Consider the following 26,400-nt stretch of genomic DNA (forward strand, 5'->3'; position numbering starts at 1 on the left):
CCGCATGAAACCACTTCGCGGGCCACATCCGGCCCCCAGGCCTTGTGTTTGACATGTCTGTTCTAGACCACGGTTATTTTGGAGAGGCTGAAAAATCACATTCCAAAAAAACAAAACAAAACGTTAGGTCATCCCTGAATTGTATACTCTGGAAGAGAAAGGCAGAGTCCCTTGCAATGGAATTTTGCACATCACTAGCACCTACTTAAATCCATGTTAAAACTGAAGCAAGTATGAAATGTATTTTTTAAAAAAAAAAAATCCAATAAATGTATTACTAATTATCTATGAATACTTTCTCAATGAGTAGCTTAATCGTTTTAACTTAGAGGGGAGTAGGTTATCATGTCTTTGTGTATGTGTGTCTAATCACGCAACAACTTTTTCCCGTGCAGTTTAATTTCCCTGTCTGGCAAGGCCAGGCAAACTTGATAAAACTGGTGAACACAGTCAGAATAGCATTCTCCACCTCAAGGCTGAAAACTCCCGTCTCTTGAAAAATGAATGAGGAGCCAGTCCTGCCCCCAAATTAGGCAATGCGTTTTTGTAAACTTTCGTAAAAGAGGAATCCCACCAGTTGGAGAGAACACACACAGAGCAAAACCGCAGTCTTTTAGACAGATGTTTTTATAAAAGAGGAGATGGGCTGAACTAGCATTAAATAAAGCTGATTTTTTTTATTAATATATATAAGCACATTCTCTTAAACATTTGGTATAAGATTTGCAATATATACTATCTTCGTTGAGAGAGAGAAACAGGAGGAAAAGAAGCTTTGGTTCCTAACCAGAAGGCATTAAAAGAGGACAAAATATAAAATCCGAGTGAGTGTTTTCTCCTCTCTTTCTCACTCTCCACAATCATTTCAAAGAGGAATGACTACAAATATTAAAAAAAAAACAGGGTGAAATTGGAACGTTACAGCAGCAAATCAGGATGAGGTGGGCAGTGTTGAGATGTTTGGATCATGGGCAATTTCCCAAAGAGTCTTCCTATTTCTGGATCTAATGAAGATCATCTGCCTGGTTTGAAAAGGGCTCCCTTCCTCAGTTGGCACCACAATTTCCTAGAAGTTGAATTTCAATCATTATTATTATTATTATTTTGAGATTATGGAAGCCCTCTCAAAAGAGCAATCTTCTGCCAGCAGATCCGGACTGACTCAGGGCGAAGCACGTGACGAGGCACCCATATTTTGTACTTCCCATCCATGAAAACAGAGGAGAAGAAGGAGAAAAATCAACAAGGAGAGAGTTATTTTCCATCTTATGGGGGTGAAGGCCTTGGGGAAATTACTTCTTGTAGGCCCGTTCATCAATCGATCCAGTCAACGTGGAGATTCTTAAGACAGAAACCTTCATCGCTAACTTGGAAGGGGACTATGGCTTTCCCAGAAGACAGAAGAAGCCACCCTTCGCTATTAGTAAGTGTCGAGAAGAATCCAAGTTGAACTATACCAACATCTCCTTCAGAACAGAAACCATCCAGATGTTGCCAGGTTCCTGGCTCACTATGACTTAGGGGTTGACTGAAGTTCTCAAGATGGAACTTGAAGTTGAACAAGAATAAAACTTGGTCCTTCAAGGAGGTGAAAAACCAAAAGCCCAACCATATTCTCTGAAGTTCTCCAGTGATGGATGAGTAGATGGATGAGTAGTAGAGGTGTGTCTATGTGTATAAATGTGGATTAGATTGGTATTTAATAAATCCATTGCTGGAAGTTGGAAGCTCAGGGTAGCTTCCAACTTTCAATCCACTTCACAGGTTTAGGTAGAAGAGAGGAAAATACACTCTGTTTATAAAGGCAGGATGGGATTCTCCTGAATCCCTACCTTTTATTTCACTTTTGCCCATGTCACGCAAGCAACAGGGACTCCTAAATTGACAGGGAATGAGGTCCTATTGAAAGAACGCCAGTGATCTTACATCATCCCTGCAAGAACACGACTGAGTTGCTAAACATAACTTTCCAGAAACTGCCGAAGCTAAAAGTAATACCGTTTTCCCTTTTGTGTCCCCCCAAAAAATTGTTAACTGCCACCACACCAAGTGCATTTAAAAAAAAAAAATTGCAACCTCAATGACTTCCCACTAGGCTGAAGACTCGCGCACATAGGATCTCTCTTTATAGGGTCCTTTTATAGGATCTCTGCTGGCTGCTTCTAAGATTATTCTGCTGCTTTGCTTCCCTGGGAAGAGAGGGGAAATACACAGAAAAACAAACATTCACTCAGCAGAGCATCTGTGCAGGTAAACCAAGGATACCTGAGCAGACCAAGATAACCAACTCATGAACGATCCTACATTAGCATGGCATATACTGGTTATTTGTTTTCATGGTGCATCCTTGGCTGACCGGTTCAGACATAAGACATCTCAGCCAGCGGTCCCCACTGAAATAACTTAAATTCCTATATTAGTCTTGTCTTATCTGTCAACTTTTGCTGGTCTGTTCCAACACCAGCAAGCCTTCAACAGCACACACCACTTTCTCTAACCCACATCCACATGTTTCTAAAAGTCAACTTACTTTCTCCTGGAACTAGGGCTTTCCATCTCTGCGTAACTTTGGACTGAGATTGGTGCAGGGAGGGGGGGAGAAGAACGCAATTTGACCACCTCCCACATCAATTCTAGGATGGTTTGCTAAAATCATCTGGAATAGGAGGGCCCAGAAAAGAAGAAGTTAAGAGAGAACCGTTCCTAATTGTGAACATTGGTGAGGAGAAGAAATGACCACCCCCGCCCCAAACAGGAGAAAGAGCCTTCTACCATCCATGGTTAGACGAAGGCAAAGGGATGAAACATCAAAACCAAGTTACGGGTCAAAAAGTCAAATTAGTACCAGTCTGGATCAAGATGGGGAAACACCATGGCTTCTCTCTCTTCCAACCCTCCAGGCATTTGTTAGCATCTAAGGTGAAGTCCCTTCTCCATAACACCCAAACCAACCACACAACGTTGAGTCAGGAGAACTAGTGTGTGCGCCTGTTTGTGGGAAACACAAGAAAAGGCTAGAAAAAAAATCACCTTGGACCCAAGAGATGTAGAATGTGCATTCTGGGGTTCCTCCCTTGCAATTCCTTCCTTCCCTCCCCCTCCTCCAAAGGCAGAACTTCTCCAGAAGAATCAAGGGCATCTACAGCTGAAGATGGTCCTACACTGTCCTTGGATCAACTTGCTTTTGTCCTTCTCATCCTACAGGGCCCCCAGTTTGTTAGTGTTTATCTGGCCATGAGGAATCCTCTTCCAAGGGGGAGGCTGATCTAGAACTGAGTCTGCACCCCTTCGCTTTCATCTGTGACCTTGGGGCTGTTCTCCACTGGGATCTCTGCTTCTACCTTGCTGGCTTGAGCAGAGACCTGTTCCTCGCCTGTCTCTTTATTGGCGGGTTCCGGGCATTCTGCTTGGATTCCTCCATCTGGAGCTGGGAGTTGTGTGGGGGCAACTGGGGAAGGGGCTGGGGCTTCCTGTTTCTCTCTATGGAGCTCTGTGGAGGATTCTGTGGTACAACCATTTTCTGCTTGAGAGGTCTCCTTCTTCCTGGGCTCCGGGGTTCCTCCGCTCTCTTGTGTAATAGTACCGTTGTGTAATTGTTCCTCAGCCTTATGGTCATCTGGAATTGGGATCTCCACCTCTTTCACCAGCAACGTACGGAGCTCCTTCACAGGCTCAGAGGAATCCTGTGTCTGAGGACTAGGACAGCGGTCGGACTTCTCTGGTTCTGAGCCATCTGGAGATCTTTCCAAAGAGCCAACTTCACAGGGCAGAGCGCTTTCATCCACGTGGATCATGGAGACAACCTGCTTGGCCCGGTGCTGCTTCTCGTCCAAAGGGTCTACGTCTGATTCACCACCATACTCCTCTCCCCAGTTGATGGGCGTCCCCTCATCAAGCAAATGTATGTTGGGGTCGCTGTTATGCATCACAATGCTGTCGCGGTACAGGTTGTGCTTCCTCTGGACGGCTGCCTCTTTCACAGCTGAAACAGGCATGAAAGGAAAAGAAGCAAGGTGTTGAAAGTCAAGTAAGGCTACCAGTTCTCCATTTTTTTAAAAAAAAAAACAATAACAACATCAGAAAATAATGCATTAACCCTATAAGAACATACTATTGTCTAAATCTTAAATGTTTCAATGATAGCAGTTGACAATGGGACAAATGCAGATGGAAACTTCTATATCCTAAACTAAATAATAGCTAGGGAATATTTTCCAAGCCAGTGTTCCACAGAACTATGGGATTCTTCCATTACATCCAGCAAACCATGTTGGTTAGGGGAACTTCATGCATCCATCCATCATCCATCCATCCATCCATCCCTCCCTCCCTCCATCCACCCACTCATCCACTCATCCATCCATCTCTCCACCCACCCATCCATCCACCCAACTCATCCATCCATCCATCATCCATTCATCATCCACCCATCCATCCACTCACTCACTCACTCATCCCTCCACTCATCCATCCATTCATTCATCCATCCACCCACCCACCCACCCACCCACTCACCCATCCATCCATCCATCCACCCACCCACCTATCCATCCAGTTTAGAATAATAGGAATCAGGGTAACATCTCTGAAAGCCTTGAAGTTGGAGAGACAGTTTACAAAGGTGTCCCTCCGTGACAGTAGGAGGTGCAAACAACATCTTTTCCTACCTGGTTCCAATCCGCTACAATCCTACTCAATCAAAACCGAACCAAAGTCTCTTACCCATCATGATATCTTTCATCACAGACTGCAGGACCACCTCTTCATATGTGTTTTCCACCAGGATGAAGCGGGCAAAGTCCTCAAAAATCAGCTCCTGGAATCTTGAGAGGTCCTAATGAGACAAAAGCAGGCCATTGAGAAGTTACCCTAGACCAGGGGTTCTCAACCTTGGCAAGACTTGTGGACTTCAACTCCCAGAATTCCTCAGCCAGCTTTGGAGTTGAAGTCCACAAGTCTTAAAGTTGCCAAGGTTGAGAACCCCTGCCCTAGACATAAGGCCCACAGGGATACAGCGTTTAGGATCTGCTCTTAGAAGAGAAGTCAAATCTTTGGCCCACATTACTTTACGCGGCAACTCTTCTGCTCTCCACAACAAATTTGGAGAGCAGCTCAAGGTGTCCTTGAGCTAGGAGAAACAACTATTTAGAAACAGCAGGTGTGATCAGGGACACTCTTCTGCCCTGAAGCCAACATGGGCCATAAAGTCTTTGTTGGAAATGAAATAAATGTTCAGCACTGGGGCTTTGTTTGAAGCAGGTCAGTCTGCCGTGTCATTTTATTTTAATTAAAAGCATCTCCTCTCTCTTTTTAAAGACAGATCAAATGAAAATAAGAAGCCCAGAAGGCAGATTTCAAGGGTAGGTTAGCATCCATAGGAATCCAGCAGGTCCCCCCAGTTTTAAGGAGCCTTTTGAAGTAAGAATGGATTATATACTACCTCTTGGGTTAGATATTAGATATCTGCATCTTTTCTGGTAAACACAAACCAGCTACAGAGGAGTGGCCATTGATAGCATTTGTAGCTCAGAGTTCAACTCGGAGGTCTTTGGTGCCATCTAAGTTTGATTGTTTTCTTGTAGACATTTCATTACCCAACTAGGTAACCTCATCAGTGCTAGTGTGACTTGCTCTCTGCTTATATCCAGTACCTCTGAGCTTGGTTATTTTCTTGCAAACCTTTCACTACCCCGCTAGGTAACATCAACAGTGTTGATGCATATAAACAGGGAGCAAATCTTACTAGCACTGATGATGTTACCTAGCTAGGTCGTGAAGCGTCTGCAAGAAAACAACCAAGCTCAGAGAGCATCAAGGACTCCACAGTCGTCGTCCTCCTCCTCCTCCTCACACACCCCAGTCCTTTCAATCACTGATGAGGTTACTTAGCTGGGTCGTGAAGCATCTGCAAGAAAACAACCAAGCTCAGAGAGCATCAAGGACTCCACAGTCCTCCTCCTCCTCCTCCTCCTCCTCCTCCTCCTCCTCCTCCTCCTCCTCACACACCCCAGTCCTTTCAATCACTGATGAGTTTACCTAGCTGGGGCATGAAACGTCAAGAGAGCATCAAGGACCTCATAAAGGAACGTATGTTTAATGAGCATCTGTGATTTCCTATTAGTGGAAGCTAATAGAGGCAGCAATGACGTCACCGTTCAATCTTGTCAACCTTTCAACCCGGACGCACTGTGGTGCTCCCGACCTGACTTGTACTACTAATAGTAGTAGTGGGAGCTATTTTTCCTTCCCTACAGAAAAAAAAGCACTTTGGAGACAACTAATAATCTGGAAGTCTGAGAATCTCCCTTTACTTCTCCTTTAAAGTATGTCTTTGTGGGAGCAGCCTCCGTGGACCTCTTTTGTTTACCACGATGGGAGAAGTTGTGAATCCCCAAATACAACCCCGAAGAGGCAACTCTTACCCCTTTGCAAGTGGGAGCCAGCTTCTTCAGCAGGAAAGGGACAGTGACTTGCAACAGAGCTTCCCTGAAAAATTTCTTCCTCACCGTGCTGCTGTCGTAATCGTATTTCTGGGGACAAAAGAGGATTTAGAATCGCAAACGAGGCTTCTGAAGCTGATCGTGGAAGCTTCTTGTCCTGCCTTCAGGCACTTTGGAGAATAGCTTGACTCCCTCTTCTTTGGGGCAGCCCCTGAGATATTGGAACCAACCAACTCAACCTAACCCAACCCAACCCAACCCATTCCAACCCAACCCAACTCAACTCAACCCAACCCATTCCAATTCAACTCAATCCAACCCAACCCAACCCCAAAGATGGGGTGATAACCTTACCTTGAGCACCCGTTCCAGGATGCGCTGAATGGTCTTGCAGAGTTCATCTTTGCTCAACGACTTCCCCAGCTCCTGATGTAGAAGAGTCTCAAAAGTGTAGACGGTGTCATCCATTTGCTAGAGTATCAAACAAGGAAGAGATATATAAAAAAGAAACAACAGCTGTTTAGCATAGAATATGTGTGCGGGGTGGTGGTGGTAGAAGATAGGGGATTATTACACAAATGCTGTTACTTAGTTATTTGCATCAGATAGTTGGGACTTAAGCATATAATAATAGGATTTGCACGATGACATTATTTTGGGTTTTCTGTGGATGTCACTTTCTGTTGACTAAATGGGGAATAATTGCAGAGATGCCTCCACATCAGAGACGGGAAAAACCTATCCTTTAAAAAATAATAATCAAGAGGCTGAAATAGAAATTCTATGAAAAAAGATTAAAGGCTCTTTAATGTTTGAGCAAAAGGTAAGAGGGATCCACACCCAGAGGCCCATGAAAACATGCATGGCACATGGAGAGAAAAATTATTTTTCTTCCCGTCATGATGTTCAGACACAAAGCTTTCCTGGTCACTAGAGGGCTCCAGTTGTCTTACAAGCTGGGAAGTGCCCAGCCCACCTCTGGTTAACACTGATGAAATAAATAAATAAATAAATAAATAAATAAATAAATTTCTTTGGACAGCTTGAAAAGATGAGTGGGTACATTCATAGATTGTCAACAGCTTCTTGAGCAGGGCCTCTGTCTTTAGATGCTGGAGATAAGCAATGGCTTCTGAGATGCAAGATGTAGGAGCAAGCTCTTTCACTCCTTACCTGCCTCATCAGGATTTGGGCCCGCTGCTTGAACACGGAGGCACTGGAGACATCAAACCTCTGCTGGAGACCTTCCAGCTTCAACTGGTCCATCTTTTCATAGCATGATTGCATCTTCACAGGGTGGAAAGCTAGCTGAGAAAGTTTCTCCATGTACTAGATGGGGGGGAGGGAAAGAAGGATTAGAAGGTCCCACACTTCAGCATGTTGAAAACCTAAAGATAGATTCCAACATCTCTCTTGCTAAGGGCCATTCAGTCCATTTAAGGATTATTCCACACAAATTGGTATACTTGAAACCTTCAGGAAGTAAAAAAAAAAAAAAAAGAGAGAGAGAGAGAGCTAGGACAATTTTGATCAACTGTCCCTCTTGATAGATAGATAGATAGATAGATAGATAGATAGATAGATAGATAGATAGATAGATAGATAGATAGATAGATAGATAGACAGACAGATAGGGTAGGAGATAGGTAGGTAGATAGATGAGATATAGATGATAGAATAGATTAGATAGATAGATAGATAGATAGATAGATAGATAGATAGATAGATAGATAGATAGATAGATTGATCCATCAACTTTTGCCACTCAAAAGAACAACTTCATCTGCTCATCCTTGTTCCCATCAACATCTGTCTTACCTCTCCCAGCTTCTCTGTCCCTCCTTCATTGACAATATTCATGTTCATGTCAGTGGCTTCCTTGAAAAAGACTTCCCGAACTTCAGCAAAGCCCTGGCTGGTGGGGATCATCAGGGCTTCCAAGATGGAACTGATGTATGGTTGGACATGATTCCGGACACAGACCTCAGCTTTGGAGAAGACAACGGCTGGAGGAGAAGCACAGCACAAGGACTGCTAAGAGCCAACTTCTATTTTTATTTAAGAAATCTAACAAGCTCAACCCAGATTGCCCAAGAGAAAAGGAACGGTGGTGGATCTCCATCCAGGAAAGTAGATATGGGGGACCTGTAGTTCTCCAGATGTTCTTGAACATCTAACCTTGCTCAAGATCTTCAGGAAGCCATTCCCAATGAACCTAACCGGTTTGGGCAACGATAGGCAACTTTGGGAGGTGTAGTTCAGCAACATCTGGAGGACCACTATTCCAGCTCTCTAATTAACTTTGTTTCTCTGTCCTCTTTCTAGAGTCTCTCTCTCTCTCTCCCTCTCTCTCTCTCTCTCTCTTGTACTGGGATGGCAGAAGACTAGAACCCAGAATTATCCAAGAAAGTCAACTGGGTGTAGATATTACAGGGCACTCACTACCATTACTCACCTCGGATTTTGTTTGCCAGATGTTCCTTGGATTGGATGATCTGATCCATATCTGTCCGGATGATGCTCTTCATTTCAGGAATCTGAAGCTCACATCTGGCCACTGATGAGTCATAATGGGCTGTTGCCTGGTCACAGACCATTCTGTACACCGCATCAGAGATCTACCAAAAGTGAACAATGGATGGTTGTGGAACGGCCGAAAAGCATTAGATCAGCAAACCCAAGTCAGGAACGTTTTGACTCTTGTTTGGGGGGAAGGGGATCTAGCAAAACCCAATGGAGATTGCAAGCAACAAACGTCTCTCTCTCTCTCACACACACACACACAAAATGAAGACTTGTTATAAACTGTACATTCCATGTTTATATTCATTTCATAGAAAGGCAGTTCTGTTCTTCAACCTGAAATAAGCCACAGAGGTTATGAAAATATCGGAAGGAAGGAAGGAAGGAAGGAAGGAAGGAAGGAAGGAAGGAAGGAAGGAAGGAGACAGGAATGAGAGAAGGAAGAAAGGAAGGCATATGGAGGAAGGAAGACAGGAATGAGAGAAGAAAGGAAGGAAGGTATATAAAGGAAGGAAGGAAGGAAGGAAGGAAGGAGACAGGAATGAGAGAAAGAAGAAAGAAAGGCATATGGAGGAAGGAAGGAAGGAAGGAAGGAAGGAAGGAAGGAAGGAAGGAAGGAAGGACTAGGCATGCTGGAACTGTGATTTGTATACATCAGATCAACTGTCCTTTTTAGTCTTCACTGCTTAGAAAGTTTCAAGCAAACACCAACTTTCACAGAAATATTGACATTAAAAAAGTTATTTTTTTTTTCAGGAAAGCCAGCTCAAAAGTATGTTTTTCTTGGCATTCCTGCAGGATCACCCTCCACGCAGACAGCCTTGCATATAATCTAGATATATGTACAGTATACTGTATATTGTACGGGGAGGGGTCCTGGGCAAGAAAATGGGAAGGTTTATAAAAAGACAGGGCTTCTTTCATCAGCTGCCGCCCTAGAATGCATTAATCAAGCAAAGCTGAATATTTGCTTTTAAAAGGAGGTTTCTGTGTTGGCTATTTTGACAATGGCATCCCGTGGCAAGATTTATCTTGCGTTTTTAAAGAATACTTTTATTTCTTTCCCACAAAAACGGTTTGCAGACAGAATTATCTTCCTGTGAACTAAAAGCTAAATATAGATGGAGACCAGGCAGATTATCCAATGCTGGACACCAGATAGCTATAAAGTGAAATACACAAAGCCTATTTCCTGATCTTTATCATCGCAGCTCAGACTTTCAAAGAGATTTCTTTGATGATGTTTTTAGACCTCAAGGTGTTCCATCAAAAAAGAAAAAAAAAACCAGTAGGGAAATTTGCTGGACGGTTACGGTTTATTTTAGTTTTGTACCTGGCCAGCAGCCCAGATATTGATCAAATAAATATATAGGGGTGTGCCAGAGCAGGTTTTTGTTTTTTAAAAAAGGCAGGGAGGAAAAAAAAGAAGAATTTGTAGGCTGAAATGAGGTCATGCCTAACGACACCCACACATAAACAAAATTAAAAACAGACCCTTCTGGTTTTTACCAAGTCGAAAGCCTGCAGTATCAGTCTGCAAATTATCTACCTACCTTCCTATCATCTATCTACCATCTATCTACCATTTGCTGTCTGTCTGTCTGTCTACCTACTTACCTATCCACCCACCCATCTTTCAATCTAGCTCTATCATCTATCCGTCCACCCATCTATCCATTCATCTTTCATCCTTTTATCAATCTAGCTCTATCATGTCCATCCATCCATCCATCCACCATCCATCCTTCTTCTGTCTATCAATCTATCATCTGTCCATCCACCCGTCCATCCATCCATCCACCATCCATCCATTCTTCATCAATTTATTAATCAATCTCTCTGTCATCTGTCTGTCCATCCATCCATCCATCCATCCATCCATCCATCCATCCATCCATCATCAGTCTATCAATCAATCTATCTCTATTATCCATCCATCCATCCATCCATCCATCCAAAAAAAGTCACACTAAAAATTGAAATGAGAACAGGACCAACTATGTGGGATCAAGACTTCTACACCACGATATTTCAAGGATAGAACAGATTTCCTGCTAGATCAGCAAAACCACAACCTCCTCCTGGATGTGTCTCTGCTTCTGAAATTCGCAGCCCTCCTGCCCAGGGTAGCCCAGCCCACTTTTGCAATCAAGAGGACTAGTCACTTAGAAATAGAATGCAAAGAAATGAGGTTGTTGAGGAAGAGACCAGAAAGATAAGATATCCTGTCTTTATTATTCCAACCTCCGAGCAAAACGATAAGTTTGTAAAATTGAATAAACAGCAGCGGTCATTTATCTCAAGCATATTCCATGCACCTGACATCATGCAAATGAATATTTAAAGCAGAGTTATTAGCCTCTGGCAAACAGCACACAGGGGAAGTCCTGGGTTTCCACAATGCCACCACGATTTCCTTCGCTGCCAGTGTGAAAATGTCAGCAGCTGGGCACAAAGAGGGAGACTTTTTCCCAGCCTTGGCTTCATTCCAAAGTTTGCAAAAGCACAAATGAACTTTAGAGAAAAATCCTACGGGAGGGGAGAGGAGAACACCCAAGCAGAGGCAGGAACCAAATGTCCACAGTCACCACCGTGGCCACATGGAGGAGGCAGAACACAGAGAGGTGTTTGGGTGGCACATCAGAAACGTTAGGCCATAAGAACTGTTTACAGTTTTCCTTTTGGGAGACCCTATATTCATTTCCATATGAGACCCAATCTCTTCTCCTCATTCTTTTTGTCTTCTCCTCTTTCTCCTTCTCCTTATCTATCTTCCCCTTCTCCTCTTTCTCCTTCTCCTTATCTATCTTCCCCTTCTCCTCTTTCTCCTTCTCCTTTTCCTTATCTCCTTCTCCTCTTTCTCCTCATCTTCTCCTTCTCCTCCTTCTCCTTATCTATCTTCTCCTTCTTCTTTTTCTTATCTATCTTCTCCTCCTCTTTCTCCTTATCTACTCCTTTCTCTCCTTCTCCTTATCTATCTTCTCCTTCTTTCTCTTTTCCCTATCTATCTATCTATCTATCTATCTATCTATCTATCTATCTATCTATCTATCTATCTCCTCCTCCTCCTCCTCCATTGCACCTTCCAGCAGTGACTTCTCCCCAAGCTTCTTGCAACCCACGATGGCCCCTACCTGAATCCAGGCCCTTTGCCTCTCTTGCTCTTTGCCCTTCAGCCGGGGGCCAATCGTATTCTTCAGCTCAGGCAGCAGCTCCTCCATCACCAGATTGCTCAAGACCTAGGGAAGGAAAGGGTCACCGCAGACTGTCAGCCACAACCACGTCCCCATCTGCCTGGTGTTTCACAGCCGACTCTCCCCTTCCTTGGTTTACGCTTTCATTCCCCCCATCCCCAACCTTCTCACTTAGAAGGAAGAGGACTCAAATCTGGGGGATCAAAATGCTGAAGGCCCACCAAAGAAGGATGCTCCTCTCCTCTCCCCTTCCTTACTTCCTCTTCCCTTCTCCTTCCTTCCAATAATAATAATAATAATAATAATAATAATAATAATAATAATAAAGTTGGAAGGGACCTTGGAGGTCATCTAGTCCAACCCCCTGCTCAGGCAGGAAACCCTATACCATTTCGGACAGATGGCTGTCCAATCTCTTCTTAAAAACATCCAGTGTTGGAGCATTCACTGCTTCTGGAGGCAGGTTGTTCCACTGGTTAATTGTTCTCACTGTCAGGAAGTTTCTCCTTAGTTCCAGGTTGCTTCTCTCTTTAATCAGTTTCCATCTGTTGCTTCTTGTCCTGCACTCAGGCACCTTCCTTCCTTTCTCCTTCCTTCCTTCTTTCCTCCCTCCCTTCCTCCCTTCCCTTTGTTTCTCTTTCCTTCACCACTTCCTCCTCCTCCTCCTCCTCCTTCTTCTTCCCTCCCCTTGCAGTGCCAAAGGAAGTTCTCCACCTCTCCTACATCCCTCCTTCCCTGGGGATGACGCTGCTACTGTTTCCCATGGGAGACTTTTGCCCATGCCTCAACTGAGCCTCAAGTGTGGGTGTGCGACGCAACAGACAGGGTGGGATGGGAGTGATGGCAAGCCCGAACCCACAAGCCTCTTGCTAACAACTTCCACTCAAGTCATCCAACAGCCAAAGGCACCAAACTGCCACCGCACTCTTGTCTGCTCAAGCGCTCCAACAGTACAAGGAAAATTGGCCAGCAGTTAACCCATCCAAGCTTCCTTTCCTTCGTTATTTAAAACCATTCAAAATCACATCCATTCGCGGCCAAGGTGCGTAGCCGAGGGGGCTTCAGAGGCCAACTAGCCCACCCCAACCATTCTGAAATCCAGAGCTAAGGCCCCCCCCAATTACAGGCAGTCCTTGACATGACGCAAACTGAGCCTCAAAGTTCTGTTGCTAAGCAAGGCAGCCATTCAGTGAGTTTTGCCCCTTTCTTACAACCTTTTTGCCTGGTCCCTAAGCAAATCACTGCAGTTTGTTTAGTGAACCAGGCAGTCATTAAGCGAATCTGACTTTTCCCCCGCTTGACTTTCCTTGTCGGGAGCCGGCTGGGCAGATCGCAGATGGTGTCCGCAGGACGTCAATACACCCCAATTGTCCAGCATTTGACTTGTGATCACGTTACTGTAAGGATGACGGTTGTAAGTGCAAGGATCAGCCGTAAGTCACTCTTTTCGGTGCTGTTGTGACTTCGAACACTAAATGGTTGTAAGTTGAGGTCAGCCTGTCCTTTTTATGGGCGACTGCGGTGGGCGGATCAGCACCCGGGAGTTTCTTTCAACATGGTCAAATTTTGTCATGTTGTTTGTAAAATTGTTGTTGTTAGTTGCGAAGTCGTGTCTGACCCATTGCGACCCCATGGACAATGTTCCTCCAGGTCTTCCTGTCCTCTACCGTCTTCTGAAGTCCATTGAAGCTCACGCCTGCTGCTTCAGTGACTCCATCCAGCCACCTCCTTCTCTGTCGTCTCATTCTTCTCTTGCCCTCCATCTTTCCCAGCATTAGGCTCTTCTCCAGTGAGTCCTTCCTTCTCCTTAGGTGGCCAAAGTACTTGAGTTTCAACTTCAGGATCTGGCCTTCTAAAGAGCAGTTGGGGTTGATCTCCGCTAGGACTGACCGGTTGGATCACCTTGCAGTCCGGGGGACTCACAGGAGTCTTCTCCAGCACCAGAGTTCAAAGGCCTCTATTCTTTGGCACTCAGCCTTTCTTATGGTCCAACTTTCACAGCCGTACATTGCAACTGGGATGACTATACGCACTTGACTATACGCACTTTTGTTGGCAGGGTGATGTCTCTGCTTTTTTAAGGCAAACTTTAACCGTCCGCTGATAATCCACCAACATTATTCTGTCTGTCTTTTGTTTTGTTTTTTTACTACTATTATTGTTTGCGATGCTGGTCCGTGAACATAATAAAAATTGATTGACCACCTTAGCTCTCCAGCTTTCAGTTCTGGACTGCAACTAATTTTTTGGGCCCCACTTTCTTCACCTTAGGACCCAAGACTGGGTGTGGATATGACTGGGAATCTGCCGCGCGCCCCGAACTCACCTGAGCTTCGTTGCCGCAAAGCATGTCCCAGGTGCCGTATTGCTCCTTGGACTGGCGATACATCCGCACGGCGTCGGTGAATGCCGGCGCCTCCACTTTGGACTCTTCTGGGATTCCTGGAAGGAGCGAAGGAGAAACAGGCAGCTAAAGTCATTTCCATGCTTTTGGGACTCCCGAGAAATGAATTAAAACGTTTGAATGGGATGGAGGCCCACTTGATGGAATTCAGGCACAAGGGAGAGGATTTGGGGCCAAAGATCAGTCTGAAATAATGGAGTCCAGGATAGCCATATTGGAGAATCTTTTTTAGATTCAGGAAGGAAGGAAGGAAGGAAGGAAGGAAGGAGGGAGGGAGGGAGGGAGGGAGGGAGGAAGGAAGGAAGGAAGCTGTCTGGGCAAAGACATGTAAGAAATGTTGTCGCTGCAGAAATCCTTCAGTCATTTGCTTCTTAGTCTTTTTTAGATTCAGCCCGGAAGGAAGGAAGGAAGGAAGGAAGGAAGGAAGGAAGGAAGGAAGGAAGGAAGGAAGGAAGGAAGGAAGGAAGAGAGCTGTCTCACCAAAGACATGTAAGAAACATTGTTGCTGCAAAAATCCATCAGCCATTTGCTTCTTAAGTCTTTTTTAGATTCAACCCTTTTGTGTTGACCAATTGGAAAAAGGTGGCGATCACCATTCCTTTGTGTTGATCATCATCATTGGAAAATCCACAATCAAGATTCTTCAGGAGGAGGAGGAGGAGGAGGAGGAGGAGGAGGAAAGAAGAAATGCCCAAGAAAAATAACTCTCGGACCTTGAATCTGGCAGAAGTAAATCCCAGTGGGGAAAGAACAAGAAAAAATAGGAGACATCCAGATTTTCACCCAAGTGGGGGGAAGTGACTAAGGAAGGTGCTGGGAGACTGAATCCGAGCGACGGCATCATTTCTCTGCTTCAAGCTTTGCAAAATTGACTCCCCCGCAGGAAGGAAGGAAGGGGGTTGCCTTGACAAGGCTTTCCCAACATGTCTGGGATTCCTTCTTTGTGACTCAGGCGAAGAGGACTGCGCAACTGGAGAGGCGATGGAGAAACGTGGGTGGCTATTTGGCTCAATTTCTCCTCTCTTCTCCTTCCTTTTCTCTTTCTTTCTACTTTTCCTTTCTCTCCCTTCTTTCTTTTCCTTCCTTCTTCCCTTTCTCCCACCCTCCCTCTCTCCTTCCTTCCTTCCTTCCTTCCTCCTTTTCTTTCTTTTACTTTCTCTCACCCTCCTTCTCTTTCTTTTCCTTCCTCCCTCCCTTCCTTCTTTCCTTCCTCTTTTTTCTTTTCCTTCCTTCCTCTCACCCTCCTTCTCTTTTTTCCTTCTTTCTTTTCTTCCTTTCATCCTTCCTTCCTCCTTTCTTTTCCTTCCTTCCTCCCTCCTTTTTTCCTTCCTTCCTTCTTTCCTTCCTTTCATCTTTCCTCCCTCTTCTTTCTTTTCCTTCCTTCCTTCCCTTCTCCTTCCTTCCTCTTCTTTCTTTTCCTTCCTTCCTTCCTTCCTCCCACCTTCCTTCTTTCCTTCCTTTCATCCTTCCTTCCTCTTTCTTTTCCTTCCTCCCATCCATCTTCCCCTCCCCTCCCTTCCCCACAGCCTTTCCTCCTAGTTAGAATAAAGTGGGCTTTTGGGGGGAGAGAAAAGGGGCTGAATCCAGCAGACACATCCAACACAGCTGGAGCAAGAAGCAGCAGGGCGATGCTGCAAAAGCATCAGCAGGAGACCCAAAGGAAAACAAAGCCAGAGATAAAATACAGCAAGCAGCAGCTTTCAGATGCTGTTATAAATACCACACTGACAGTAAGCCAGAAGGCCTGGGCCAGCCAAGGGAAGAGGGAAGCGTGGGAAGAGAGAGGCTGCGGCTGAGACAGCCCCATAAATCCTCTTGGTCTTTAGTATCTCAGTTAATCATCCTAGCAGGAGACATGAATGGATCCACAAAAGAAAAAAACAGGAGAATCCCAGATGTTTGGAGCATCCAAAAAAAAAAAAAAATTCCTTCTTCTTCCTGGGCTGTGCAGGATGCATGGATCATATCTCGACACACAAAAAAAGGGTAGGGGGTTTTAGAGATGCTAGGGGAATCAGCCCAGCTCAGGAAACGAAACCCCACTTGGCTAATCTTTGACGAGACTCCAAACGCTGCTTGTTGTTTGGGAAGTAACAGAGACATTGCCGCACACTTCCATCTTGAGTGTGCAACAGGACACACACAGAGAGAGCACACGGCACGGCACGTAGAGGAAGGCACCTGGCTGCCTTCCAGACGCTTTCTACCAAGGGCGAATTTTCAAAGAGGCCTTCCTCTCCTGGAATTTGAGGAGATTCTCCTGGAATCTCCTGGAAGGAAAGGAGAAATTTCCGTGATGGTGAAAACAATTAACCAGTGGAATGCCTTCCCTCCGGAAGTTGTTGGTTGTTCCATCACTGGAGGTTTTTAAGAAGAGATTGGACAGACATTTGTCCGGGATGGTGCAAGGTCTTCTTGCTTGAGCAGGGGGTTGGACTGGAAGACCTCCATGGACCCTCCCATGGACCTTCTGCTATTCTATAATCCCAGATCAATTAATGGGTGGAATGGCTTCCATCCAGAAGTTGTGGGTGCTCCATCACTGGAGGTTTTTAAGAAGAGATTGGACAGACACTTGTCCGAAGCGATGTCAGGTCTCCTGCTTGGACTTAGAACACCTCCAGGATCTCTTCCCACTCTGTTATTCCTTCCATCTTTCCCAACATCAGGGTCTTTTCCAAGGAGTCTTCTTCTCATTTGGCGGACAAAGTATTTGAGCTTCAGCTTCAGTCTCTGTCCTTCCAAAGGACAGTCAGGGGTGATTTTGTTTGGACCGGACTGATCTGATCTCCTTAAAGTCCAAGGGATTCTCAAGATGTTGAGGCTTTGGAAAAAGTGCAAAGAAGAGCAACTAAGATGATTAAAGGCCTGGACACTAAAACATATGAAGAACGGATGCAGGATTTGGAAAAAGAAGGACTAGGGGGGGACATGATAGCACTATTCCAGTATTTGAGAGTCTGCCACAAAGAGGAGGGGGTCAATTTATTCTCCAAAGCACCAGAAGGCAAGACAAGAAACAACGGATGGAAGCTAATCAAGGAAAGAAGCAACCTGGAATTAAGGAGAAACTTCAAAACAGTGAGAGCAATTAACCAGTGGAACAGCTTGGCCTTCAGACGTTGTGGATGCTCCATCACTGGAGGTTTTTAAGAAGAGACTGGACAGCTAATTGTCTCAAATGGTATAGGGTCTCCTGTTTGAGCAGGGGGCTGGTCTAGAAGACCTCCAAGGTCCCTTCCAGCTCTATTCTGCGTCTGAATTTTCTCCAAGACCAAATTTTACCTCTCCAAAATTCCAGAGAGAGGTGGGGGAGAGAGAGAGAGAGAGAGAGAGGAGAACAGGGAAGTTATTGTGAGGTGGGTGGACAGGTTCTGCCTGGCTTGTAGGTTTCAGAGGGAGGTTCTGCTTAAGCAGCGAGAGGAGAATGATGGATCCTTTTTTTACTGGCAGAGCTGTTTTTAGAGACTGCTCCTCCCGCACAGTGCATTCCGCAGAGTGCAGGAAATCTGCCAAGCAGAGCAGGATGGGTGGAGCTCATGGGATACAAAATGCCACCTTCTGCCAACTCAGCTTCAGACTGGGCAGGGTCAGGTTCCCAAAGAGGCGTGCAGGGACCTTGAGAGGCTCAACCGTAGAAGAAGAAGAAGAAGAAGAAGAAGAAGAAGAAGAAGGAGAAGGAGAAGGAGAAGGAGAAGGAGAAGGAGAAGGAGAAGGAGAAGGAGAAGAAGGAGAAGGAGAAGGAGAAGGAGAAGGAGAAGGAGAAGGAGAAGGAGAAGGAGAAGAAGAAGAAGAAGAAGAAGAAGAAGAAGAAGAAGAAGAAGAAGAAGAAGAAGAAGAAGAAGAAGAAGAAGAAGAAGAAGAAGAAGAAGAAGAAGAAGAAGAAAAAATAGATGGAAACTAATCAAGGAGAGCAGCAACCTAGAATGAAGGAGAAGTGAGAACAATTCATCAGTAGTGTAGTGCAATGGTTAGGGTGGTGTCCTCAGACCGAGAAAAAAATCACCTTCCAATCATCGCTTGACCATCACGTTTACTGAATGCCCACCGTCCATTACGGGGGTTGTTTAAGTTTAGTTTAGTGCAACCAGCAAACCCACCCATTAAACCAGGGGGTCTTCATACCTGGCCCTTTTGTGACTGGTGGACTTCCCAGAATTCCTCAGCCAGGCACACCGGCTGAGGAATTCTGGAAGTTGAAGTCCACAAGTCATAAAAAGGGCCAGGTTTGAAGACCCCCTGCATTAAACCATCTTTAAAAACGCTGGCTTAGAGAGATGTGTAAACTTACTCATACCTTTGGTCTGATATCCCTTGAGACTTGGAATAGGAAGGACTTCCTTAGGGAAAACGAGGGGTGAAATTGCTACGAACAACGCAACAGACAAGTCTAGGGCTGTGCTCAGAATGTAGACTGCGGAAAAACTCAAGTTCTGCTTCCGTGTCAAATCAGAGGAAGGGGTCTGCTCCTTACGGCCACCCCAAATCAGACTAGCAAAGCAAAGGAAGACCTATCCTTCAAAAGGAGGAGAAAGACACCCGCCCACACATGTGCGCTTTAAGCTTACCGTTGTTGCAGTGACGCACACAATCTTGAAAAATGGCCTGCCACTTCTCCTGCTCCTTGCCGGTCATCACACAAAAGTAATAATGGCGGGCATAAGGATGCCACAGGATGATGGGGAACTGAGTGGGACACTTGGGATGACTGGCAGCATTGCTTGACTTGGAGGCGGGACCTGGAAAGGGAGACGACGACAGGGACACGCAATGAACAACCCGGCCCCAACTTGAGCACAGCAAAGCCCGAGGGTGATGCTTGCGCCACAGGAGATCCCTATGATGTTCCTGTTGGGTGTGATGGAAATCAGGCACACGTGTCAGGCAGATGGGGCCGAACACCAATATAAATTTTTTCCCCAAAGACTCGAGAGCAAAAACTAAGAAGCAAACACATCTGGCAACATCTGGGACTCCAACAAGGCAGGAGTCTCTCTTTCCAGCAGATGTTCCACCTGCCTAGGATGAAGGACGAGTCATTGAAGCTGTGGACAAGGCAAGGAGGAGGAGATAACTTCAAGGATCTTTGTCATGATTCTCTGAGCCACCTTCCCAGGTCAAATCTCCCAGCTCAGCTGAGAAAGAATGATCTTTCTTGTGTTTGTTTCCTTCTCACAAGGAGTTTGGCTGGCAGCCTTGATCGTTTCCCTAGCGGACCTCTCAGCTGCTCAGAGGGCCACTTGAGAAGAGAGTTTTATTTACTGATCATCTTCGACAGATCCTTCTGGCAGGTCCTCCAGATAACCCAAGTTAAACCCTTTCAAAGAGGCAGGAACTGTGCCAACCTTTGCAAAGAGGTTCCCCCAAACCTTTGGCTTCACCTCCTGGTTTGAAAGAGGGGTCCAAGAGGCCATCTAGGTCAAAATTCAACAGCCCTCTCTCAACAGAGGGGGAGGGATACGTCGTCGTCTACCTCCAGTCTACAACACGGTCCTTTCAGCAACTCCACACCCATTTGCACCACTCAGGTAGCCCTGAGGACACAGTAAAGTGGCCTCAACGACTCTCTAAAAGAAGGCAAACGACCTCAAACCTCCAAGTGGCCTCAACGACTCTCTAAAAGAAGGCAAACGACCAGTGGTTTGCAAGGAGTATAAATCCTTCCCTTCCCCACCATCCGGTCAGAACTGAAGAAGCTTCTTGGAGGAGAAGCGAGACGTCTTCAAAGAAAAACAAGAAAGTCCAGTTGCCTCTTGAAAAAAAAAAAAGCACCTTTGGGACAACCATGAGCTGGAAGAATGAGAGTCTCCATAGACTCTTAAACTGCAAATCAGGCTATTTGTTAAATATTAAGTGTCCTGTGTCCGGGGAGGACCAGCTGAAATATACAAAGTAGAACTTACCTGTTAAGTTATTGCTGAGCAATTCCAAATATTGGTCCAGGGAGGTGAGGACCTTGTAGCCAGCACTGTTGACGAGAATTCGGGGTTGTAGACCCCTTTCATAGGCCTGGAGATGGGAACACATCAACCTATCATTTTCATGTGGTCAAACATCCTTGCCCCTAAAGCTATCCGACTGATGGCATCTCCTAGAGCTAATGTACTTTAGGGAGCCTTGTCCAGATGTTCAAAGCAATTATGTCCGGAACAGCCTACTAATTTCCAGGTTGTGGGAGAATTCCTTTTCGAGTCTTGATTTTTCAACGGCTTTGGCAAGTCTACAATACTTTTCATGGCTCTCTTCAGTCTATCATAACCTCCCAAGTAGCCCCAGCAGCATCATAAAAAAAATAATAAGTATTTCCTCTGAGGTCTTCTCTTGGAACTGAATGACAGTCTGCAAAGTGAAGAAGCTACAGATGGCTGGGGAAAGGACTGTACACAGAAAAGACCCTTAAAGACTCTCTTGGTCCTTTGAGAAGAAACAAGCTCAACCTCACCTGATCCTTGAGATCTTCACCTCTGCTTTTTTTCCCCCCTCTTTTTTTTTTTATAAAAAAAGAATCTCCTCCAAGATTGAGAAAAAGAGAGAAAGAAGGACCGCACTAAGATTGATTAATCAAAATCTAGGGAGTCTGGTCCCATCTGATGATCTACTAGCTGGCCAAGTGAAGAATTTCTTCCTAGAGGACCTCATTTGGGGCAGGAGGGTCTTTTGATGTGGCCATCCCTGAAGCTGCTTTGAAAGACAACCTCTCGTGCTGCTTCGGTCCCAATCAAGAGCTTCTTCGATTCTGATCCTTGAGAACTTCAGAACTGAAGAAGCTTCTTGGGTGAGAAGCGAAATGTTTTCAAGGAAAAAAGACCCGAGAAAGTCCGACTGTCTTTCGGAAAAGCACCTTTGGGACAACCATGACCTGGATGCTAGAGAATCTCCGTAGACGGTTGGTTTTTCTCCACCCATCAAGCAGCCCAAGCTAGCCTGGGTGAAGCCATCCAGAACCTTACCAGTTTGTTCTCGTAGAGCACCACCCCATAATTGAGGGGTACAACGCTGAAACGGTTCCTCCACTTCTTGTTTTCCTCTATGTACTGGAAGAGATTGCCGGAGAAGATGACCCGGTCCTCCAGAGGTACCTGGAGATACATAGGGAAGAAGAAAGGAAGGAACACCATGAGGTGGAGAAGATCTTCTCTGGACACTTTTGAATGGCTTTGGGTGACCTTGGCACATCACGGCTAAGTCCTTGATTTCTGAACGTTAGTTTCAATGAATGGGTCCTTGGTGCTCTCTGAACTTGCTGGTTTTCTTGAAGACGTTTCATGACCCAACTAGGGAACACCATCAGTGCTATGGTAGGAAGAAGTGCGGTTTGCTGTCGGTTTGTAGGAAAAAATGAATAGGATAGGATAGGATAGGATAGGATAGGATAGGATAGGATAGGATAGGACAGGACAGGACAGCATAGCATAAGATAGATATAGGATAGCATAGGATAGCATAGGATAGATATAAGATATAGAATAGAATAGAATAGAATAGAATAGAATAGAATAGAATAGAATAGAATAGAATATTGGAATAGGATAGGATAGGATAGGATAGGATAGGATAGGATAGGATAGAAGCTGTAAGGGACCTTGGAGGTCTTCTAGTCCAGCCCCCTGCTTGCAACATCCTGTGGCTCTGTTTGCGATGGCTTCAAGCAAAGTCAATGGGGAAGTCAGCAGGCACGGTCACAAGTCACTTGATCTCTCAATTAATGATTATATTGCTTAGTTACAAATTTTCTGGTTCCTACTGTGGTCGTAGAGAGGCTTTTACACAGGTGGGGATTGCTTCCCGGTGCACTTCAAAAAAAAAAAAAAGAGTTGACTTTTTGATGCCTTTTGTTAATGTCCCCTATTTATTTGGGGTTTGGTTTATTTTAAGGGGAATCTACATTTTTTAGGTATCAGCCTTTGCCAAGCGGCATACAGGCTGTTTGAAACGCTCTCCTATTGATGCAAGCAAAGAAATCCAGACAGTCACTTCCACTACTTAAAAAGGCAATGTAAACATTAAAGGCAAAAAAACAGAGACAAAAAGTAACAACCCAAAACCAAAAGAAGGGAAGCTGTGTTGAGAAGGGGTGTGTGTGTGTGGGGGGGGGGGAATGGAGTCAAAAATCTGAATTATCTGCAAATATTGGGACAGCTCAAAGATCACAAAAATAGCATTGCCTAGTGGAAAAAAAATAAAGGATTTGGGGATCTCAAATATTTGCAGAGTTTCATCAGTCCTGGGATGACTTAATAAATAATTAGAAATAAATGAAGGGGGGGGGGAACAATTTGAGCCCTCAAAATATCTAACAATCTATTTTAGCTTGCATAGATTTTTAAAAAAGATACTTGTACAGATTGCCCTTGACTCACAACAGTTAATTTAATGAAAAAAAGTGATTTTTGACCCTTTTCGCCCTTACGAATAGAATAGAATAGAATAGAATAGAATAGAATAGAATAGAATAGAATAGAATAGAATAGAATAATATGGGATAACATGGGATAACATGGAATAATATGGGATAATAGAATAGAGAATAGAATAGAACAGAACAGAACAGAACAGAATAGAATAGAATGGGATAACGGGATAATATGGGATAATAGAATAGAATAGCTTGTCATTGTGTAACTCACAACGAAATTAAGTGCTGTCCACAGTGCACACTACACACAAGTAAAAACCACAAATAAAAACATACATTATATACACACATCCTAATATATAATATATAAGGCCTACCCCCAAATAAGCCCCAGTTAAGATTGTCAGCCAGACGGATGCATTGAGTACCGTATTCCCTCCCCAAATAAGACCTAATTGGAAAATCAGCTCTAATGTGTCTTTTTGAGCAAAAATTAATTATGAGACCCGGTCTTATTTTGGGGGAAACACCATAGCGTAGTCTGCTGGAGGCCTGTCTTCCCCCAAGCCCTTCAGGACGCAGTGGGGCTAGAAAAATATGGCACCCCTCCTGATTAAAAACTCAATGCAGACCGAGTCCTGCACGCCCGTCTGCATTTGGGCGTCTCCTAGTCCTTGGCAGACAGACAAGAGTTGCAATTAAGCACTTAGCGTGTTTACATTGCAAGAAAGAGCGAAGATCAGCTGGAAAGAATAATCACTGCTTCTGTTATTTTTTCCTTCCTTTCCTTTTTTTTTTTTTTTGGAGGGAATGGAGTGGGGGGGAAATGAACTGGCCGACAATACAAACAACTGAACTGGTGCGGAGGTAATTTCAACCCAGCCCAGGTGCACACAAGACAACTTTCTGGGCCCTGGCGAAAGAACTCCAGCCTTATTTTTAGTCTAGAATGCCTTGAACCCATTCCCTTGATCTTGAGATGGGTAATAATAATAATAATAATAATAATAATAATAATGGTTGAAGAAGAAAAAATGCCTATCCCAGGTCCTGGGTAAGGACTCGATAGGTAGACAAAATGCCAAATCCAGTCTGAACATCTGGCTGACTGTGCGATGATCCATAATAAAATTGGAAGGGACTTTGGAGGTCATCTAGTCCAACCTCCTGCTCAGTATACCATTCAGACAAATGATTAGATGTAGACTAGACTAGATTGGGGGTAAAAACCAAGGAGAGCCTTGCCTATCCCAGGTCCTGGGTAAGGACTCGATAGGTAGACAAAATGCCAAATCCAGTCTGAACATCTGGCTGACTGTGCGATGATCCATAATAAAGTTGGAAGGGACTTTGGAGGTCATCTAGTCCAACCTCCTGCTCAGGCAGGAAACCCTATACCATTCAGACAAATGATTAGATGTAGACTAGACTAGATTGGGGGTAAAAACCAATTGGAGAGCCTAGTTGCTAGCCGGATGCCTTAATCTCCAAACCAAACTGGCTCTCCAATTGGTTTTTACCCCCAATCTAGTCTAGTCTACATCTAATCATTTGTCTGAACTCACCGTCTCCTGATGATTGACTCAAAGTCACCCAACGGGCTTTCATGGCTATGGCTGGACTAGAACTCACCATCTCCTGGTGATTGGCCCAAAGTCACTCAGCCAGCTTTTGTGCCAATCACCAGGAGATGGTGAGTTCTAGTCCAGCCATAGCCGTGAAAGCCCGTTGGGTGACTTTGAGTCAATCATCAGGAGACGGTGAGTTCTAGTCCCGTCTTAGACACAAAAGCCCACTGGGTGGGCTTTGGCTCAGTCCCTCGTTCTCTCAGCCAGTCCACCTCACAGAGTTGTTGTTGTTGTGGGGAAAAATAGGTGGAGGAGAAATGCATATTGGATATGTTCACCCCTTCGAATCATTTGTACAAATGATAAAGGCAGGATACAAATAAAGGAGGGGGGGGGGAAAGATCTCAGCAAAGCATTTCTGTTTTGTTACTGAAAAAACTACACAGATGTTCCCAGTTGGTCAGCAAACCTGAACGTGTCACCTCATTTAAATCCCATCTCATAATCATCTCTAAAAAATAATTCTTTCACCCATTTGCTGGCTTCCCCCAATATTGACTCACAAGCCAACCAAAGAAGCTGAGTTTTATCCAAAGTGCTAAATTATTCTAAAACAGAAGTTAACTCTAGCAAAACTGAACAGATTACGCAAACAGCAACCCTGGTTAAGCCATTTTCCCTCCCCCCTTGCACATCTCTTCCACCCTCCCTCTGTTTTGCCTCCTAGCAACACTTGTTCCTCCAATTTGTACCCTTACACTCCTGTCTTATCTCTCAGAAGACCCTCGGGACAATGTCTCTGATCGTTATCGGAAAGACACGATCACCTCCCTTCCCAATGACAAGACTTGGGACTCATCCAAGCCCTTCCTTCTCTACCTGAGGACTTCCCTGAGAAACCAAGAAGGAGGAGGAGGAGGAGGAGGAGGAGGAGGAGGAGGAGGAGGAGGAGGAGGAGGAGAAGAAGAAGAAGAAGAAGAAGAAGAAGAAGAAGAAGAAGAAGAAGAAGAAGAAGAAGAAGAAGAAGAAGAAGAAGAAGAAGAAGAAGAAGAAGAAGAAGAAGAAGAATCCTTTTGCCCCAGGTTGTGTCAATGTCTGACTTACCTTGCGATGCAATAGTTGGGCTTGTGGACTAGTTCCCCCTTCAATCTCAAAGCGGACGCTGTTAAACAGGGCAATGCCATATTGTTCCTGGTAGAAGTGGCTAAACTCCGTGAGGATCTTGTCTGTCTTCCCTGCAAACGGAGAAGGAAAATCTATGTGAGAAGGGGCAGAAGTCTAAGGTCAACGTTTAAGTCACACACACTAGTCTAACCAAGTCTGGCCACCCTTGTCTAGAATTGGAAGCCAAGCAAGCTCAGACTTGACCAGTAACTGGAAGAAAGACCGACAATCAATCAATCAATCAATCAAAACAGAACTGGAAGGGACCTTGGAGGTCTTCTAGTCCAACCCCCTGCTCAAGCAGGAGATCCAAGCCTAGACCATTTCAGACAAATGGCTGTCCAGTCCTTTCTTAAAAACCTCCAGTGATGAAGCGCCCACGATTTCTGGAGGCAAGCTCTTCCACTGGTTAATTGTCCTCACTGTTAGGAAGTTTCTCCTTAATTCCAGGTTGCTTCTCTCCTGGATTAGTTTCCATCCATTGCTTCTTGTCTTGCCTTCTGGTGCTTTGGAAAATAAATTGATCCCCTCCTCTTTGTCGCAACCTCTCAAATACTGGAAGGCTGCTATCATGTTCCCCCCCCCCCAGTATTTCTTTTCTCTAGAAAAACAAATCCTTCATGAAACCTTAGGGTTACTGTCTTGATTGGGAAGTCAAAAAAGAAGGAAAAAATAGCAGCAAATTACTTTGGTACGATGCCAAGAAAGCAACATGGGTATTTTCAGGTGCAAAGGATCCGTAACCCTATGT

At 44.8% G+C, this 26,400-nt stretch overlaps 1 protein-coding gene across 1 annotated transcript in view; it reads right to left on the reverse strand.

The window, feature by feature from the left end:
• Nucleotides 1–652: 652 nt before the first annotated feature.
• NIBAN2 (niban apoptosis regulator 2) overlaps nt 653–26,400 on the reverse strand; it is a 48,847-nt gene continuing 23,099 nt past the window's right edge. The window contains exons 2-14 of the mRNA XM_039327132.1: nt 25,590–25,720; nt 21,512–21,640; nt 20,465–20,570; nt 19,130–19,300; nt 14,484–14,599; nt 12,098–12,202; nt 8,896–9,058; nt 8,259–8,446; nt 7,614–7,769; nt 6,795–6,911; nt 6,423–6,530; nt 4,723–4,834; nt 653–3,982 (exon numbers count right to left, since the gene is read on the reverse strand). Coding sequence (XP_039183066.1) covers nt 3,267–3,982; nt 4,723–4,834; nt 6,423–6,530; nt 6,795–6,911; nt 7,614–7,769; nt 8,259–8,446; nt 8,896–9,058; nt 12,098–12,202; nt 14,484–14,599; nt 19,130–19,300; nt 20,465–20,570; nt 21,512–21,640; nt 25,590–25,720 — 2,318 coding nt within the window. The 3' untranslated portion in view covers nt 653–3,266. The remainder of the gene's footprint in view (nt 3,983–4,722; nt 4,835–6,422; nt 6,531–6,794; nt 6,912–7,613; nt 7,770–8,258; nt 8,447–8,895; nt 9,059–12,097; nt 12,203–14,483; nt 14,600–19,129; nt 19,301–20,464; nt 20,571–21,511; nt 21,641–25,589; nt 25,721–26,400) is intronic.

The sequence above is a fragment of the Crotalus tigris genome, unplaced genomic scaffold (genome assembly GCF_016545835.1).
Source record: "Crotalus tigris isolate CLP2741 ecotype Arizona unplaced genomic scaffold, ASM1654583v1 scf7180000024350.909852, whole genome shotgun sequence".
NCBI classification, from domain to species: Eukaryota; Metazoa; Chordata; class Lepidosauria; order Squamata; family Viperidae; genus Crotalus; species Crotalus tigris.